Source organism: Oreochromis aureus, linkage group 3 (assembly GCF_013358895.1).
Source record: "Oreochromis aureus strain Israel breed Guangdong linkage group 3, ZZ_aureus, whole genome shotgun sequence".
NCBI lineage: Eukaryota > Metazoa > Chordata > Actinopteri > Cichliformes > Cichlidae > Oreochromis > Oreochromis aureus.
The window spans coordinates 13699718-13715158 of NC_052944.1; the positions used below are offsets into that span (position 1 = coordinate 13699718).

Here is a 15441-nt window from a genome sequence, read left to right on the forward strand (position 1 = left end):
AGAAGAGGTTTTTCTTAGTGATGGGTCCTGCAACACTGACGCACCGACACATGTATCAAGCTCACCTAGCGAAGCCTGTATCAGTGCGTGCGTCGCTTTAAGAAAAAGTCACGTGAGCGATACAGCTGCTGTATCGCTCATTGCCAACGCGCCAAACTGTGTTTAAAAAGTACCGCATCCGCATCTGTCAACGGAATGAGTCGCCACAAAAAAACACGAAATTACTCTCGCAAAGATTAAAAAAAAAACAAAAAAACACATCTCTCCATAACAAAATGGAGCTTGAAAGAAAAAGAAATGTTTCTGCTGTGTGGGATCATTTTGATCTTTTAACTGCAAATAGTTTGTCTGTCTTTGTTTCAGTGTAATCTATCAGAATAGGAAAAACAGCAATGTGAGTTGAAGTGTAAATTATTTATTTCATTTTATGCAGGTTAAATGTCGCATCTGTTCTGCGGAGCTTTCTTAGACAAACAAAAGCACCTCCTCAGTGTTTAGGCATTACAGAGCCAAACATGAAAATGAGGAGACAAACACACTGAGAATGAACACAGGTCAGCCTATATAGACACTGAACAGCTTTATCATCATTTTTTTTTTATTAATATGTGTTTTATTATTTTGAAATCAAGCATCTAGTAAGACTGTTCTGGACCAGGCAGTCCTGAATTTTATTATAAGGGACTGCCAACCCCTTAGTATTGTGGAGAGTGTCGGAGAGAAACATTCCAAGATCAGAGGATCCTTTAATGTACTGGGGGAATAGGAAGACATCTTATCAGAACTTTTTCCACCTGGCTTTACAGTTTTTGTGTACCCCAGCCTGTGGGTTTTCCAAAGCTGGGGAAATGGTGTCAAAAAATGCAATAGACTGAATGCAAAAACATTGGATAAACTTATTTTTCTGAATAGAATTTTATAATAAACTCTGAGTCAAATGGGTAATATTACATTCACAATACTTTCATTTTAATTTTCACTTAGTGTCATTCACAATATATTTTATAGATGTCTACAATATTTGAAACGTAAAAGATATAAAATGATTCCATGGAAAATACAATACCTTACAGTGTACAAGTATGACTAGATCATTGAATCAGTGTCTGTTGTGAGTCTCAAGTAAGTTGCCTGCAATGATATTTAAGGTCCAGCAGGTGTCAGTATGGAGCAAAACAGCAACACTGTGTCGACACAGTGTTGATACAGTTTGGGGAATGTGCTGAAACGCTTCATGAGGCCTCATCTACCCATCACTAGTTTTTCTTAAAATGGCATAGCAGGTTCGCTAAAATGGCTGGTGCCACCAAGGCAAAGACAAGTGAGCTCCCTGGGAAGCTTGCCTCAGGTAAGCTTTTATGCACACCTGACTAGGTGTGGCCAATTAGCACCAGCTGAACACACTGAGCAGATTAGAGGCTGCAGAGGGACGTAACATACACTGACAGTGACACACACACACACAAACAGTTGCGCAAAATTGGAGGTGTAACCACAAGCATGTATAAAAGAACTTTGTGATGTGCCGTATTTTCATTTCTTCATTCATCAGCTTCTTTTGACATCACAGGTAAGTAAATCACTGTAACATGGTTTATACAGACTTCACATTTTTTAATATAGAAATTAAAATGTTTCAGATTGAGTTGTAATTTGAGTTTTTCAGTTGTGATTCTTTGTGAATCCTTAAAGTTGCACTTTTTTGAATGATAACTCCACTGGATAATGAAGACAGTCAGCTGCAGTTTGTAAACCTTCCATTCAAATTTTAACGCTGTACAACTTTGACCTAAAGACAGAGTTACTAAGAACAGCAATGGCATCAGTGACTGTTTGCAGCACCACCAAAGGCTTGTTCCTCATGTTCACCCTGCTGTCTCTGGTTTGCCTTTCAAGCGCACTGATAGACAAGGAGCTGGTAAATTGTTTTTTCTTATGCTTCAGTAATTTTGCGAGTCACCACAAGCAAAGTTGCCGGTGTAATTTAAATTCTTTTAATAACTGTATATGCTGGATTTTCAGAAACAACTCAAAGAAAACTATCAGAACATAAAACAACAAATGGACAGACTGAAGGTCAGTACATGTTCAGAGAACCGCTATGAGAAACTTGTGGATATATGTGACCAGTATAATGTTACAACATAGTAAACTGACTTCCTGTAATACGAAACTATTACATTTTATCCCATCAGGCTGAGCGTGAGGAAAGAGTGAACTTACGTTCTGAACTGTTGAGTGAATACTTGAGCCTTGTGGACCCGTTGATCGCACTGATGAAGAAATCTGCAAAGGTTTTACCTGATGGTTTTCCTCAAGTTGACAAATTTATAGAGAGCATTATGTATTATGCGATTGAAATAAAGGCTAACAGTGTCAAGGAGAATGAGGAGATGGGTGAGAAAATAGAGGAACGTGAAATGAAACTGGGACAACTGAAAAAACAGATTGAAGTCCTCGAGGAAAAGCAAGCAGAATTGTAACTTCCATGTCAGTCATTTCATTTTTCTCTAATAATGCATCTTTTGTATCTGTGGTTAGTTTCTATTTCATATAGTACAGCTTCTCTTAACTTCAGTTTAACTTTTTTTTAGAGCTGTCATTCTTCTTTACTGTCTGATATTAACAAAAAAAAAACATTTCACTATCAGCTACCATTGTACCCAGGCTCATATGTGCTGATGACAACTTTTAAGAATACATTTCCAGTTGGTACTTGTTTTTCTGCCATTACTTAAATATAGAAGTGGAAACAATGTTTATATAAAATGCAAACTGCCACACAATAAAGACATTTACCTGCTATTGTTATTGTTTCTATTCTTCAGCAATAAGATGACAGATTAATAACCTGCTCACATTCTTGTGAAATGCAAGTATGCCCTGACCAGAAAGTTTATGCTGATGTTTATCATATAAATGATGACGGTATTTATAATTTAATAAGAACAATTATTATTATTATTCTTGTTGTTGTTGTGAATGTTTTCATCATTTATTTATTCATTTATTTTTTATGGTAATTTGCAGCATTCATATTTTTGCATTGAATTGGGCTAACCACATCTGCGTGTCAATAGCACAGACATCTTTATTATGAAAGCCAGAATACTGGTGTTACTTGTCCATGATTTGTGTAGCCAGACTTTACTCTCAGTAGTAGCATCATTAGCGGATCACGCAGAGCTCAGGCTCGCTTTCCGGAGTGTAACCCAGGGTTATTTTATTGCCAATGGTATTTTATTTTTATTTTTATTTTAAATGTTACTGTGTGTTGAGTTTACCAATGTACCGTGAACGCACCGCAGCGCTGATAATGAGAAGTCCCTGCTCAGGGTGAGATGATTTTTTTATTTCATTGCATCTGTCTGCACGGAGCAAGATGCACAAGCTGTTGTAGAATTTTCAGTACTGTAACATGTTGAGCCACACTATTTACTATAAAGTGATTGGTTAAAGCTAAGAAATAGCTCTAGTTGCATCTTTAGCAGGCCAAAGACGTGGAGAAAATAAGAGCTTTGTTAGATACAGATAAATAGATTACATTACTTCGTTATTCTTTAAACCAGGTGAAGAGATCTTTTATCTAGTTTTGTATTTCTCCATAATGTGTCATTTATATTGACCCTAAAATATTAAAGAAAAAACTTGGTGGCAGTGTTTTCCCTTTTAACAGGAAGAACCCTCCAGCAGAGCCTTGCTCAGGGAGGTGCAGCAATCTCCTGCAAGATGTTAGGAGTGAGGAGAAACAGAAAAGAGCAGAGGTAAACAGGATAAAAGACACTATGGGAAAGAGCCAGAGTTCAATAATAGCAACTAATGATTCAATGCAGAGGTGGGTTTTTTATGGTGGTAATGTATTATGAGGTCTTTAATATAAGATGAGACCTGTTTATTCAAGATCTTGTATTTGAGGAGAATGACTCTAAATTTTAGAGATATTAGAGGTTTGTGATGGTCCTCAGGTCCAGTCAGTGATGAGTTTGATTATATGCAGGTTTGACAGCGAAGGTAGAAACCAGAGACCCCACAAGTAGACAGAACTCTTAACCCCGCTCATCTTAAACACAGGAGAAAAAGTGAGTTGTAACACAAAAACATATTGTCACAACAAATCACACTGACAGCTTTCACCTTTAAAAAAGTATGTAAATAGTTTACATAGATTTGAGTTATTTCAGTCCAGTACCTGAAGTTTGGGGTTATAGAAGAAAAATAAAATTATTTATTCTATTGAAAGTGATGCAGAAATGTTGAGAAACATCTTTTCTGCTTTTAAAAAAGGCATTAAATAATACCTTAAATCATAAAACAGTAGAATGTAGATGGTGAAATATAGGGTATTACATCATATGCACATATTATGTTTGGTATCCTAAGAAAAACTGTTGTCTTTTACTAAACTGCTTTATTTTTCCCAAAAGGTTGATTCTGTTCATCTGGATGCAGGATTTTCAGTGGGTGAAACATTTCGTCACTTATCCAAGTGACTTTCCCCAACCTTATAAACAGTACATTTGCACAATAACTGAAACCAGCCCACTGAATGAACAATGGACAGTTCCTTGATTATTAATATGCAAATTAATCAGAGACCACTGATCAATAGCCCTGAGTACCAGTCACAGAGAGTTGGCGAATGGCTGCAATCACAGCATTGTAAGATGATGAAAGATGTACCATTAGGTCTCCTACTCAATTCAGATAGTCTTTCCCTTTTCGCGTAAATGATGCTGTGATTGCAGCCATTCCACAAATATCTGTGAATGGTACTCATGGCCATTGATCAATCTTCGATCAATGGTTGGTGATCAATGGCCATGACTGATTTTGAAAGCGATGTGCAAGTCAGGCGTTCTCGCTGGTGAGCCTCAGCGTCCTGGTCAGCTGACAACTGTCTGTTAAACCAGCGGGAATGGAGATGTCCAAAAACCTTGGAGGACTTTTGCAAATAAGTAATGTCTTATTTTGTTCCAGACAGAATGCATTTTAGGATACTTGGCTGCACCAAGTACACAGAACTCACTACTGATGCACTCTTGATAGAAGCAGAGCAAGAGCACATCCAGGCATTTTGAGCCTACTTGACTTGATGTGTACTTTGAATTCGAACCAGGTAAAAAGTGACATTGGCATAATTTTTACAACAATGCCCCAATTTGCTGGGTTTTTGGGACATTCATTTATATCCACTTTTCTTGAAGTCCCATCACAGCATCTAAATCAGGTCAAAATCTGGACTTTCCCTGCACAATGGAAAAACCGTGATTGATTTTCTTTTTCAGCCATTCTGTTGTAGATTTGCTGATGTGCTTAGGATAAGCTTCAGCTATCAGATAGAGGAATTCATGGTCAACTCTATCAATCATCATCACCACCATTGTGACTGACAGTTTTATGAGAACTTTCATGTGAATGGGTGAATGCACAAGTTTGAGTGCTCAGATGAGTAGAAGAGCGCTATATAAGAACCAGTCCATTTACCTACTGGTGGTCCGGGCAAATCCAGGTTTTGATTGTGTGATTTTTTTCTTCTTTCAGAAATATGGGAAAGAATACATGTAGTGTGAAGTGAGTAGAAACTGAGGAATGCAGTAAAGAAAACTGTGTGTGTGTGTGTGTGTGTGTGTGTGTGTGTGTGTGTGTGTGTGTGTGTGTGTGTGTGTGTGTGTGTGTGTGTGTGTGTGTGTAAGAAGTGCTGTGGGTGGTGTATAACCAAGAGTGATGGAAAGAGATGTGTTAAAATGTGGACAGAAGAATAAGAGAGGGAAAGTGTTAATAAGTAGTGATGAAAATGACATATAATATGTCTTAGTGTGTTAGTACAGGTGGCTACGGAATTGGATCAACGTCCTCCACAAGCTCAGCGGCCGGAGCAAAATGATAGCTTAACATAATTGGAACCACACCCAGCCCATGTTTTGGCTGAATATTACACAGCTTCACTCCATGTACATCTTAACCTGAGGAACAAGCTTCGAACACTGCCCTAAACCCTAAACCTTAAAGGGTTCAGCAGCATGTATAAATACCATGGAAGCATGTCCTCCTGATCACAAGCTGGGAGGTTCACCTGCGACATCACTATGTGTGAATGGACTTGAGAAGACTGTCTGAGTTTCACATTTGCCATACTAGGAGTTGAAATGGCAAAGACAGAGACTGAAAAGATTGAAAGACAAAAGGCAAAGCTGAAGAAGAACAGCCCACTGGGCCCCTGACACGCCACAACCGTGAACTGCTGCAGATGCATGAGAGAGACAGAAGCTGTGAGAAGTGGGGAGAAGAGAGCATGGAGGAAAAAAGGAGGCTGTTGTTGTTAATGTGAGAACACATGAAAATTGGGTTGGAAAACTGTGGCCAGCTGTCTTGTGGAGGTTGAGAAAAGTCCGTAGGATCGCAACAAAGGTAAAAATAAAATGATTTGAGGGTTGTTGGTTTTTTTGGTTTTTTGTTTTAGTAGCAGGCTGATTTTGACAGTTAGGTTAGGGTTGTTTTCTTTTGTAAGAGAAACACAGGTTTATTTTTTTTATATATATATATATATATATATTTAGACATGTCCTGAACAAGGCCTAATATGTTTGGGGGGTTTTTTGTAACAGTGCACTTAGGGAGAAAAAAAAACCTTCCAGGTATCATCCCTCTGGGGGTGAGATTTTGTGTGTTGATGATTTAAAAGCAGGCCTGCAAGATTGGAAGTAAAAGCGCTACAAAATACTTTAATTGAGAGCAAATATAAGGTGAGCTTCTCTAGATTACAATGGGCTTCTGAGGAAATTCACCTACCTAGGACGCTGACCATATTAGATGGTAAGTCCCGTGTTTAAAAGGATTGTAGCGATTCAATCCATTTCAAAAGCAACAAGAATTGTTTTTATTTTTGGAATGATGTAATATTGCTGTCAGTGGATATTTAAATTCATGCACGGTTTTCCACTACCAGCAATGATTGGTACGATTGCATGTGACTGGATAAATGCATGTGATTGGTATAAATACATATGAATGGACTGTGACTGGACTGATGATGTGGACTAAGTGTGACTGACTTGAAATTGAGAAGACGGTAACTATTTTAGGATTAATCAATGCTAATGCCTAATAAACCCTAAACAGTGAAAAAAGGGTGGATGTATGTGTTTTTGTTTGCTTGTTTTTGCAGGAGCAGGAGGATGACAGAGACCAGAGGAGGGGGAGACTGGAGGTCCACATGAGTGTGGGCGGGCCTTGCAGACCTAACCCTTTAGATAGCACTTTTCTGTGTTACTGATTTTGTGTGGAGAAAACTGTGTTTTCCTGGCTGCTTGTTGGTTACAGTAACACACTGTATTGTTGGCAAATGATAAATGCTACAGGAGGAAAATGTGTATTCAATGTGAAGCACATACTGTGTTAAAATCAGTATCACTCCTTTCACAGACAAGGAGGGTTGACCACATGATTTATAGAAACACCTCTGGAATCTGTTGATCCAGGCCCGACCTGCCAGGACAAACCACTGGCTAATGTTTTTTTTTTTTCCCTCTCTAAGGGTTCTGGCATCACACAGGCAGACATGAGTGAAATGAAGACGGCTGTGCAGTGATTACAGAACATCTTAGTGTGGGGCTCATTATCATATCGTTATTCATTTTAAGGTGTTGAGCTCAAAGTGTGAAAACAACTGAGTAACATTACTTAAGATTACTGGTTACAGTAGTTTTAATTAAACACATGGGATGATCCATGGTTTGGGCAAATTATGGTAACAGTAGTGTTTTAATGATTTGGGGAAATAAACTGCATATGGCACACTTTTGTCTGTGGTGTTGGATGCCTTATTACTCTTATAACCTACAGTTGTTTGTAAGTGTGAAGTTCATATTTACTCACCGATTTTGGTTTCTAGGTAATTGTGGTGTGGATGCAGGCTCCAGGCAGAGCCAAGAATTAGACCCACTTACCATGACATTAATGCTGATTTTAGTCTTTAACACAGGGTTTACAGGGCTGAAGCGAAATTACTCCGGAGGAGAAGCCATGATGTTGTCTGAGAATTTGTGTAACTAACCTTTTCCTTTTTGTTATTCTCCTAGTTCTGATGAGTTGACTCATGGGAGAGACCATGTGTCAAAAGGAGGGATTCTAGGTTTAACATGAAACAATGTTTTTATGTTTTCCATGAGTGTTTTTGTTCTATGATTTTTGCAGTGATTCGTGTGATTAACAGTTCATTTACGGGTATTACACCTATGCAAGTGGTGCATCCATGTTCAGATGAGGCTTTGATGGCCTATAAGTGAAGTTCACTGAACTAAAGAGTGTGGTTTGATGATGGTTGACATGCTTTCCAAATAGAAGTTTTTCCTCCTAGCAAAAAATACAGGTGCAGCAGCCAGAGTATTGCTGGAAGAAATTGTCCCAACGGTGGAATCTCCCGACTGAGACTGGGTGCTGATCAGAAGTCTTCAGAGACCCAGCGAGAAGCAGGGACCATTCATAGCAGAGCTGACAGCCCAGGCAGTGGTTGAGGTCAAAGGTCGTGCGGTTTGGGGCCCTACTAGTCATCATGAGAAGATTCCAGAACCACAGCGATAACCATAAAGCTGCGTTGGAACGAGAGGGTGAGGGGTGAAAAGAGCGCCCTCCTCCAACAAGGGCGTGCCAAGCTCCAACTCAACGACTGCAGAGCAGGCTCTGTGCCACTCAAGAGGGATCAGCGAATGAATGCAGATCACACCTACTTAAACAGCCAATCAGTTTCCCTGGAAAGCTTAGTATGTTTTTAAGTTAAGGAGGTCGTTGGGGTGACGTTAATAATCATTTTATAAATGATATGCATTTACATGACTCTCCGAACATCACAAACTCTGTTAGAGTCCTGAGCATGAGTAAAAGTGATTGGAGTAATTATAGCATGCAAGTTTTACAGCAACTTGTGCACATTTTGTAGGGTAGGTAGACTGATTATCTAGCATGTCAGTTCCTGATGTGTAAGTGCATTAGGCCCTCATTGTCTGAGTAAACATAGTAATAACAGTTGTGAGTTCTTTTGACATGTGTACTCAACTTTGACACATTTGACACCGTAAAGATAGGATTTGGGGTTCATCACATTTCATTGAGGGATTTTGATAGACCTCAAACATGCTGGAAGCACCTAAAGAAGGAGGTTGTTCTTTGAGAATTAAATGTGGTTGTTTTGGTTTCCCCAATCACTGATGTGGGCACAGTAAAGATAATTGTAAATGGCCTTGGAGAGGGTTTACACCTTTTAAACTGGCTGATGGCCATACAATAGTAAAGAGTACAGTACACTGCATAGACAGAGAGGAAAGATCTATAATTCTGTTGTAAAATGTAGCTCAGAAGTGTTTGATATATGTTGGCTGTGTGGAAATTCATGGCTACTTTTGGGTTTTACTTTAAAACTCGAGAAGCACTAACATCAGTGTTAGTATATGTTTGTGGTATTAATTTACCTACAGGTTCAGACATATTCACTGTCCTTGATGGCAAACATCTGGACAGGGCAAAGCAAATGGCACAAAGGAGTGTGTGATGTTTGGTGAGGCATGTGTGCCTCAATCCCTAATAACACTGGGGAAGAGGGTCTTTTACAGAAACAGTTAATAAATTGGGAGATTTAATGATAAAGTGGGAAAATATATCACACACCTAAAAACTTCCTTATCTTAACAACGGGTTCTTATGAAAGAGCAGCTTGATGTAACCGAGGATGAAGTTTTCTTTGCAGATGAAAAACGAGCACTGTTTCATTTCTTATATGATCTCATATTGTGTTTTCTTTTATGATATAACTGCCATCCTTCGAACAAAGGGTGGAGACTCAGATGGAGAGAAGGTGACCATAAAATGTGAATTTGTTGGTTCCTTCTGACTTTAGGGAAGATGGACATTGTGAATTCTTTGAGTACACAATGGTGCTGATGTTCAGTAGTTCGAAAAGAAATCTCCATGTGTTTTTATGTGATTCTTAATTAATTATTTTTAATTCTTAATTGTGGTATCACAAAGGGTGGAATGTAGTGGCAGATTTCTTTTCTCATGTATTAATCACATATTTAATCATATCACATTAGTTATAGTAATATCACTTTCTCACTTCACTATAGTAAGAGCACTCCTGTCACTAGTTTACACGCATGTGGAAAGTTAACACAGTGAGGCCATTGTAATGGGTGACGTTGAACAGATAGTGGGACTCCTTCTGCTTATCAGGGATGTAAATCCTTAGGTGACGGCCAAGCAGAAAACGAGGTCATAATTCTCTCCGTGAGGGAGAAGGTATAGCCCCCGTGAAAGGGGCCAACATGTGAGATGTAGGCGGTGGCCACAATCCAGAGATGGTCCTGGTGTTTCACTGGGATGCTCTCTCCACATTGCAATGTGTTTATTAAACCCACTTCAAATCAAGCTCGCTGGGTGTGTTGCAGGTTATTGTTAAATTTTCCATGACACTAGTTATTCTTGGTCCATGAATGCCTGTAGGCTTCCATGCTGTGTTACACCATTGTAAGGCATGTACAGACCAACTCAGTTTTGCTGTTGACTTACAGAGTACACATCTATAGTCAGCCCATTTTCTCATAGTTATACTAGAACTGGAGTCCCAAAAGCACACAGGCTAAGGCTAAGAACAGATTTACAGTTTTTATTAACAAAACTAAATGAGTCAGTTGATCAAATGTGTCCCTATGAGCAAAGGTAGAGGATTAATCAGTGAAGTGGTGATTTGTCGGGAGAATTCATTTCAGGTTCAAGTTGAACAGGTGAGGGAATCTGAGGTAGAATTTTCCTTTCCAAAGGATGAATCAAGAGGAGACAGCGAGGAGGTAACAGCTGGAACACCGAGGGTTTTCTAAGACAGAGGACAAGAGAGGAACAAGTGCAGGAATCATTTAACTGGAGTGAAGACCTTGATTTGCTACTAGCTGTGGAAATAGTCTGTACTCACAGCTGCACTCACACCAGATAGCAAAGAGTGGAGGAGAGTAAAAGAAAGAAGCACTCACACAATGGGAGTTGCCAAGGCCATAAATCATCACCTTTGTGAATCTTTTTTCCATAAATGTGGTTTGTTTACAGGAAAGTGAAACAAGCAATAAGTACAGTTTCTCATTGTGGCGGAGCCTGGTCTGTGGCGTGGCTGCGTAGGAGGCTGGTGTCTTCCCTTGTGTTGCTGTAGAAGACCTGCCCATCACTCAAGGTCTTTGCAAGACTCTGAATGATCAGCATACTAGTTTTCTCCCCTCATCAAACCCTGTGCTGACTGATATTGACATACAAAAACTTTATTTTTCTTTTATGCATCATTCGCAGCTGTCATCCAAACCTATTGACAAATTATGTAAAAGGTGAGCAGAATTGTTTGTGCACATTTGAAATATTTAAACAGTATGTGTATTTGTTGTATGTTTTATGTACTTTTTTCCCTCTGGTTGTCACCTTGGCATTTTCATGTGAAACAGGCAAATATCTGTGAAACAAAAATGAAAGCCTGAGGAGCTAAGTGCTAATGCCTCTGCACACAGACCACACTGCAGCACACGCACACACACACACGCACACACACACACACACACACACACAAAGAGTTGTGCAAAAAACTGAGCTGTAACCACAAGCATGTATAAAAGAACTTTGTGATATCTTCATTTCTTCATTCATCAGCTTCTTTTGACATCACTGGTAAATAACTCACTATAACATGGTTTTTACAAAGACTTCACATTTACTTATATAGATATTAAAACGTTTCAAACTGTGGATATATGTGACCAAATATAACGTTACAACATAGTGAACTGTCTTCATGTAATATGAAACTGTTACATTTGATCCCATCAGGCTGGGCATGAGGAACGAGTGAACTTTGGTTCCGAACAGTTGAGTGAATACTTGAGCCTTATGGACCCATTGATCACACTAATGAAGAAATCTGTGAAAGCTTTACCTGATGGCTTTCCCTTTCCCCGACAAGAACAACAACTAGTCATTTTGACCCTTGTTGTTCCTGAATGTCACTTTAACAGTAAAATTCTGCTGTTGATAGGGACAAATGTGCTTTTAAAGGTTTATGGACAGTTTCTACACAAGATGACCCCAAGTTTATTCACAAGCTACACTCTAAGCAGTTTGCAATGATCTTTCAACATGCTGTCCAAGCACAAAGGAATGGTACCCATTCCTGCCCTGTCACGTTGTTTAGTAAAGGGACAGTGACAATCCCTGCAAGACAGAAACACTGTCTGATCGGAAATGTGAGATTAAGAAAGAACAACCGGAACACAAGTTTTGTCCTTGAGTCGCATGAGCAATACAAGTTACCAGGTGGATTTTTTCTTGAGTTGGCTTTAGTAAACATTCCTTTTAATGTCAGCAGTAAAGTACCTGTCATTGTACACAATGTTAGTGACTATGCTGTTACGTTGCAGTCAAATAGCATTGTTGCTCAAGCTGTGCGGCCCAATATGTTTGTTCACTAACATCTAGTCGAACTATGAATCTTACAAGTTGAAATGAACTAAACAATGACAACCACACATTCAATCTTGATAATTCTCTCATCCCAGAGCAATGGAAAGAGCATATTCTGGAAAAGCTGAGATGTCACATGGCCACACCACAGTTGTAAAACACCAAATCAAATTGAGCAATGAAAAGCCCCTCTAAGCACGGCCAAGGCCCATATACCCAAGTGACAGAGAGGCTGTAAACAACATCTAAGAGAACTACTTGATGGAGGTATCATTCGAGAGCCATAAAAGCCTTTTCCCTCACCAATTGTATTGGCAAGGAAAAATAATGGGTCGAAAAGGCTATGCATAGATTACTGTAAATTAAATCTAAGAACTATCCAAGATGCATATACCCTGTCAAAGACTGACGAAACATTCACAGCTCTCAGTGAAGCTAAATGGTTTTCGGTCATGGACCCTAAGTCCGGTTACTATCAGGTGGAGGTAGCTGAGGATAACAAACCTAAGTCCCCTTGGCTTCTTTGAATTTAATAGGATGTCACAGGGTGTCACAAACTCCCAGGCAACTTCCGACGCCTGATGGAGAAGTGTGTGGGCAATCTCATCTCACTGAAGTGCCTGTCTTTTTAGATGACCAAACTGCGTTCTCGGACACTTTAGAAGAACGAGAATCTTAAAATACGGACATATTTTTTTAATTTATAAATGGCCTGTATTTGTATAGCGCTTTACTTAGTCCCTAAGGACCCCAAAGCGCTTAACACTAGATTCAGTCATTCACCAATTCACACACAGGTGATTACAAGCTACATTGTAGCAGCCTCGCCTCCACAGAGGCGAGGCTGCCGGACACTGGAGCCACGGGGCCCTCTGAGCACCACCAGTAGGCAATGGGTGAAGTGTCTTGCCCAAGGACATAACGACTGGGGCTTTCTGAGCCGGGGCTCGAACCGGCAACCTTCGGATTACAAGACAAACTGCCAACTCTTGAGCCATGATCGCCCCACAGAAAAAGGTTTCTTAAAATTTCTGGATCTCATGCAATATACATTCAGCAATTTCATTTTTCTTTTATGCATCATTCCCAGCTGTCATCCAAGCCTATTTACATATTATGTAAAAGGTGAACAGAATTGTTTTTGCACATTTGAAATGTTTAAACAGTACATTTATTTGTTGTATGTTTTGTGCACTTTTTTTTCTCTAGTTGTCATCTTGGCATCTTCAGGTTTTTTTTGTGTGAAACAAAACTGAAAACCCGAGGAAGCTAAGTGCTAATGCCTCTGCACGCAGACCACACTGCAGCACACCCAACCGCACATGCACGAAAGCACACTCTCTCTCTCACACACACACACACACGCACACACACACACAAAAGTGTTACGGAAAATGGGAGGTGTAACCACAAGGATGTATAAAAGAATTTTGTGATGAACCATATCTTCGTTTCTTCATTCATCGGCTTCTTTTGACATCACAGGTAAGTAACTCACTATAACATGGTTTATACAGACTTCACATTTTCTTATATAGAAATTAAAAATGTTTCAAATTCAGTTGTTTCAGTTGTGATTTTTTGTGAATCCTTAAAGTCGCACTTTTTAAAATTTCAAATGATAACTCCACTGGATAATGAAGACGTTCAGCTGCAGTTTTACAAACCTTCAGTTCAACTCTTAACACTGTACAACTTACACTTAGAGACAGAGTTACTCAGAACAGCGATGGCGGCAGTGACTGTTTGCAGCACCACCAAAGGCTTGTTCCTCATGTTCACACTGCTGTCTCTGGTTTGCCTTTCAAGCACACTAATAGACAAGGAGCTGGTAAATTGTTTTTTTTTCTTAACCTTCAGTAATTTTGCGAGTCACCACAAACAAAGTTGCTGGTGTAATTTAAATTCTTTTAATAACTGTATATGCTGGATTTTCAGAAACAACTCAAAGAAAACTATCAGAACATAAAACAACAATTGGACAGACTGAAGGTCAGTACATGTTCAGAGAACTGCAATAAGAAACTTGTAGATATATTTGACCAGTATAATGTTACAACATAGTAAACTGACTTCCTGTAATATGAAACTGTTACATTTTGTCCCATCAGGCTGACCGTGAGGAAGGAGTGAACTTCGGTTCTGAACTGTTGAGTGAATACTTGAGCCTTATTGACCCGTTGATCGCACTGATGAAGAAATCTGCAAAAGTTTTACCTGATGATTTTCCTCAAGTTGACACATTTATGGAGAACATTAAGAATTATGCGATTGAAATACAGGCTAACACTGACAGGGAGAATGAAGAGTTGGGTGAGAAAATAGAGGAAACTGAAATGAAACTGGGACAACTGAAAAAACTGATTGAAGTCCTTGAGGAAAAGCAAGCAGAATTGTAACTTCCATGTCAGTCATTTCATTTTTCTCTAATAATGCATCTTTTGTATCTGTGGTTAGTTTCTATTTCATATAGTACAGCTTCTCTTAACTTCAGTTTAACTTTTTTTTAGAGCTGTCCTTCTTCTTTACATTCTAATATAAAAAAAACATTTCACTATCAGCTACCATTGTCCACAGTCTCATATGTGCTGATGACAACTTTTAAGAATACATTTCCAGTAGTTACTTATTTTTCTGCCATTACTTAAATATAGAAGTGGAAACAATGTTTATATAAAATGCAAACTGCCACACAATAAAGACATTTACCTGCTATTGTTATTGTCTCTATTCTTCAGCAATAAGATGACAGATTAATAACCTGCTCACATTCTTGTGAAATGCAAGTATGCCCGCACCAGAAAGTTTATGCTGATGTTTATCATATTATTGATGACGGTATTTATAATTTGATAAGAACAATTGTTATTGTTGTTGTTGTTGTTGTTGTTGTTGTTGTTGTGAATGTTTTCATCATTTATTTATTCATTTATTTTTATGGTAATTTGCAGCATTCAT

The 15441-nt window shown here is 38.9% G+C and overlaps 1 protein-coding gene across 3 annotated transcripts; it reads left to right on the forward strand.

The window, feature by feature from the left end:
- Nucleotides 1-1416: 1416 nt before the first annotated feature.
- On the forward strand, nucleotides 1417-15194 carry LOC116311263 (structural maintenance of chromosomes protein 3-like). 3 transcript variants are annotated; one of them, XM_031728322.2, is made up of 4 exons: nucleotides 1417-1570; nucleotides 1796-1918; nucleotides 2023-2076; nucleotides 2196-2803. In XM_031728322.2, exons 2-4 carry the CDS (start codon nucleotides 1817-1819, stop codon nucleotides 2481-2483), a joined length of 444 nt encoding a protein of 147 aa, XP_031584182.1. In that variant the 5' UTR covers nucleotides 1417-1570; nucleotides 1796-1816; the 3' UTR covers nucleotides 2484-2803. The 3 variants fall into 3 exon arrangements, with proteins under 3 accessions (XP_031584182.1, XP_039461350.1, XP_039461349.1); XM_039605416.1 differs by lacking the exons at nucleotides 1796-1918; nucleotides 2023-2076; nucleotides 2196-2803 and adding exons at nucleotides 14192-14314; nucleotides 14422-14475; nucleotides 14595-15194 and having other exon boundaries at nucleotides 1559-1570; XM_039605415.1 differs by lacking the exons at nucleotides 1417-1570; nucleotides 1796-1918; nucleotides 2023-2076; nucleotides 2196-2803 and adding exons at nucleotides 13922-13968; nucleotides 14192-14314; nucleotides 14422-14475; nucleotides 14595-15194.
- Nucleotides 15195-15441: the final 247 nt, after the last annotated feature.

Coding starts and splice junctions, on each gene's coding strand:
- LOC116311263 (XM_031728322.2), top strand. CDS start 1,817: ATGGCATCAGTGACTGTTTGCAGCACCACCAAAGGCTTGTTCCTCATG. Junction 1,919..2,022: donor CACTGATAGACAAGGAGCTG/GTAAATTGTTTT, acceptor CTGGATTTTCAG/AAACAACTCAAAGAAAACTA. Junction 2,077..2,195: donor AACAAATGGACAGACTGAAG/GTCAGTACATGT, acceptor TTATCCCATCAG/GCTGAGCGTGAGGAAAGAGT.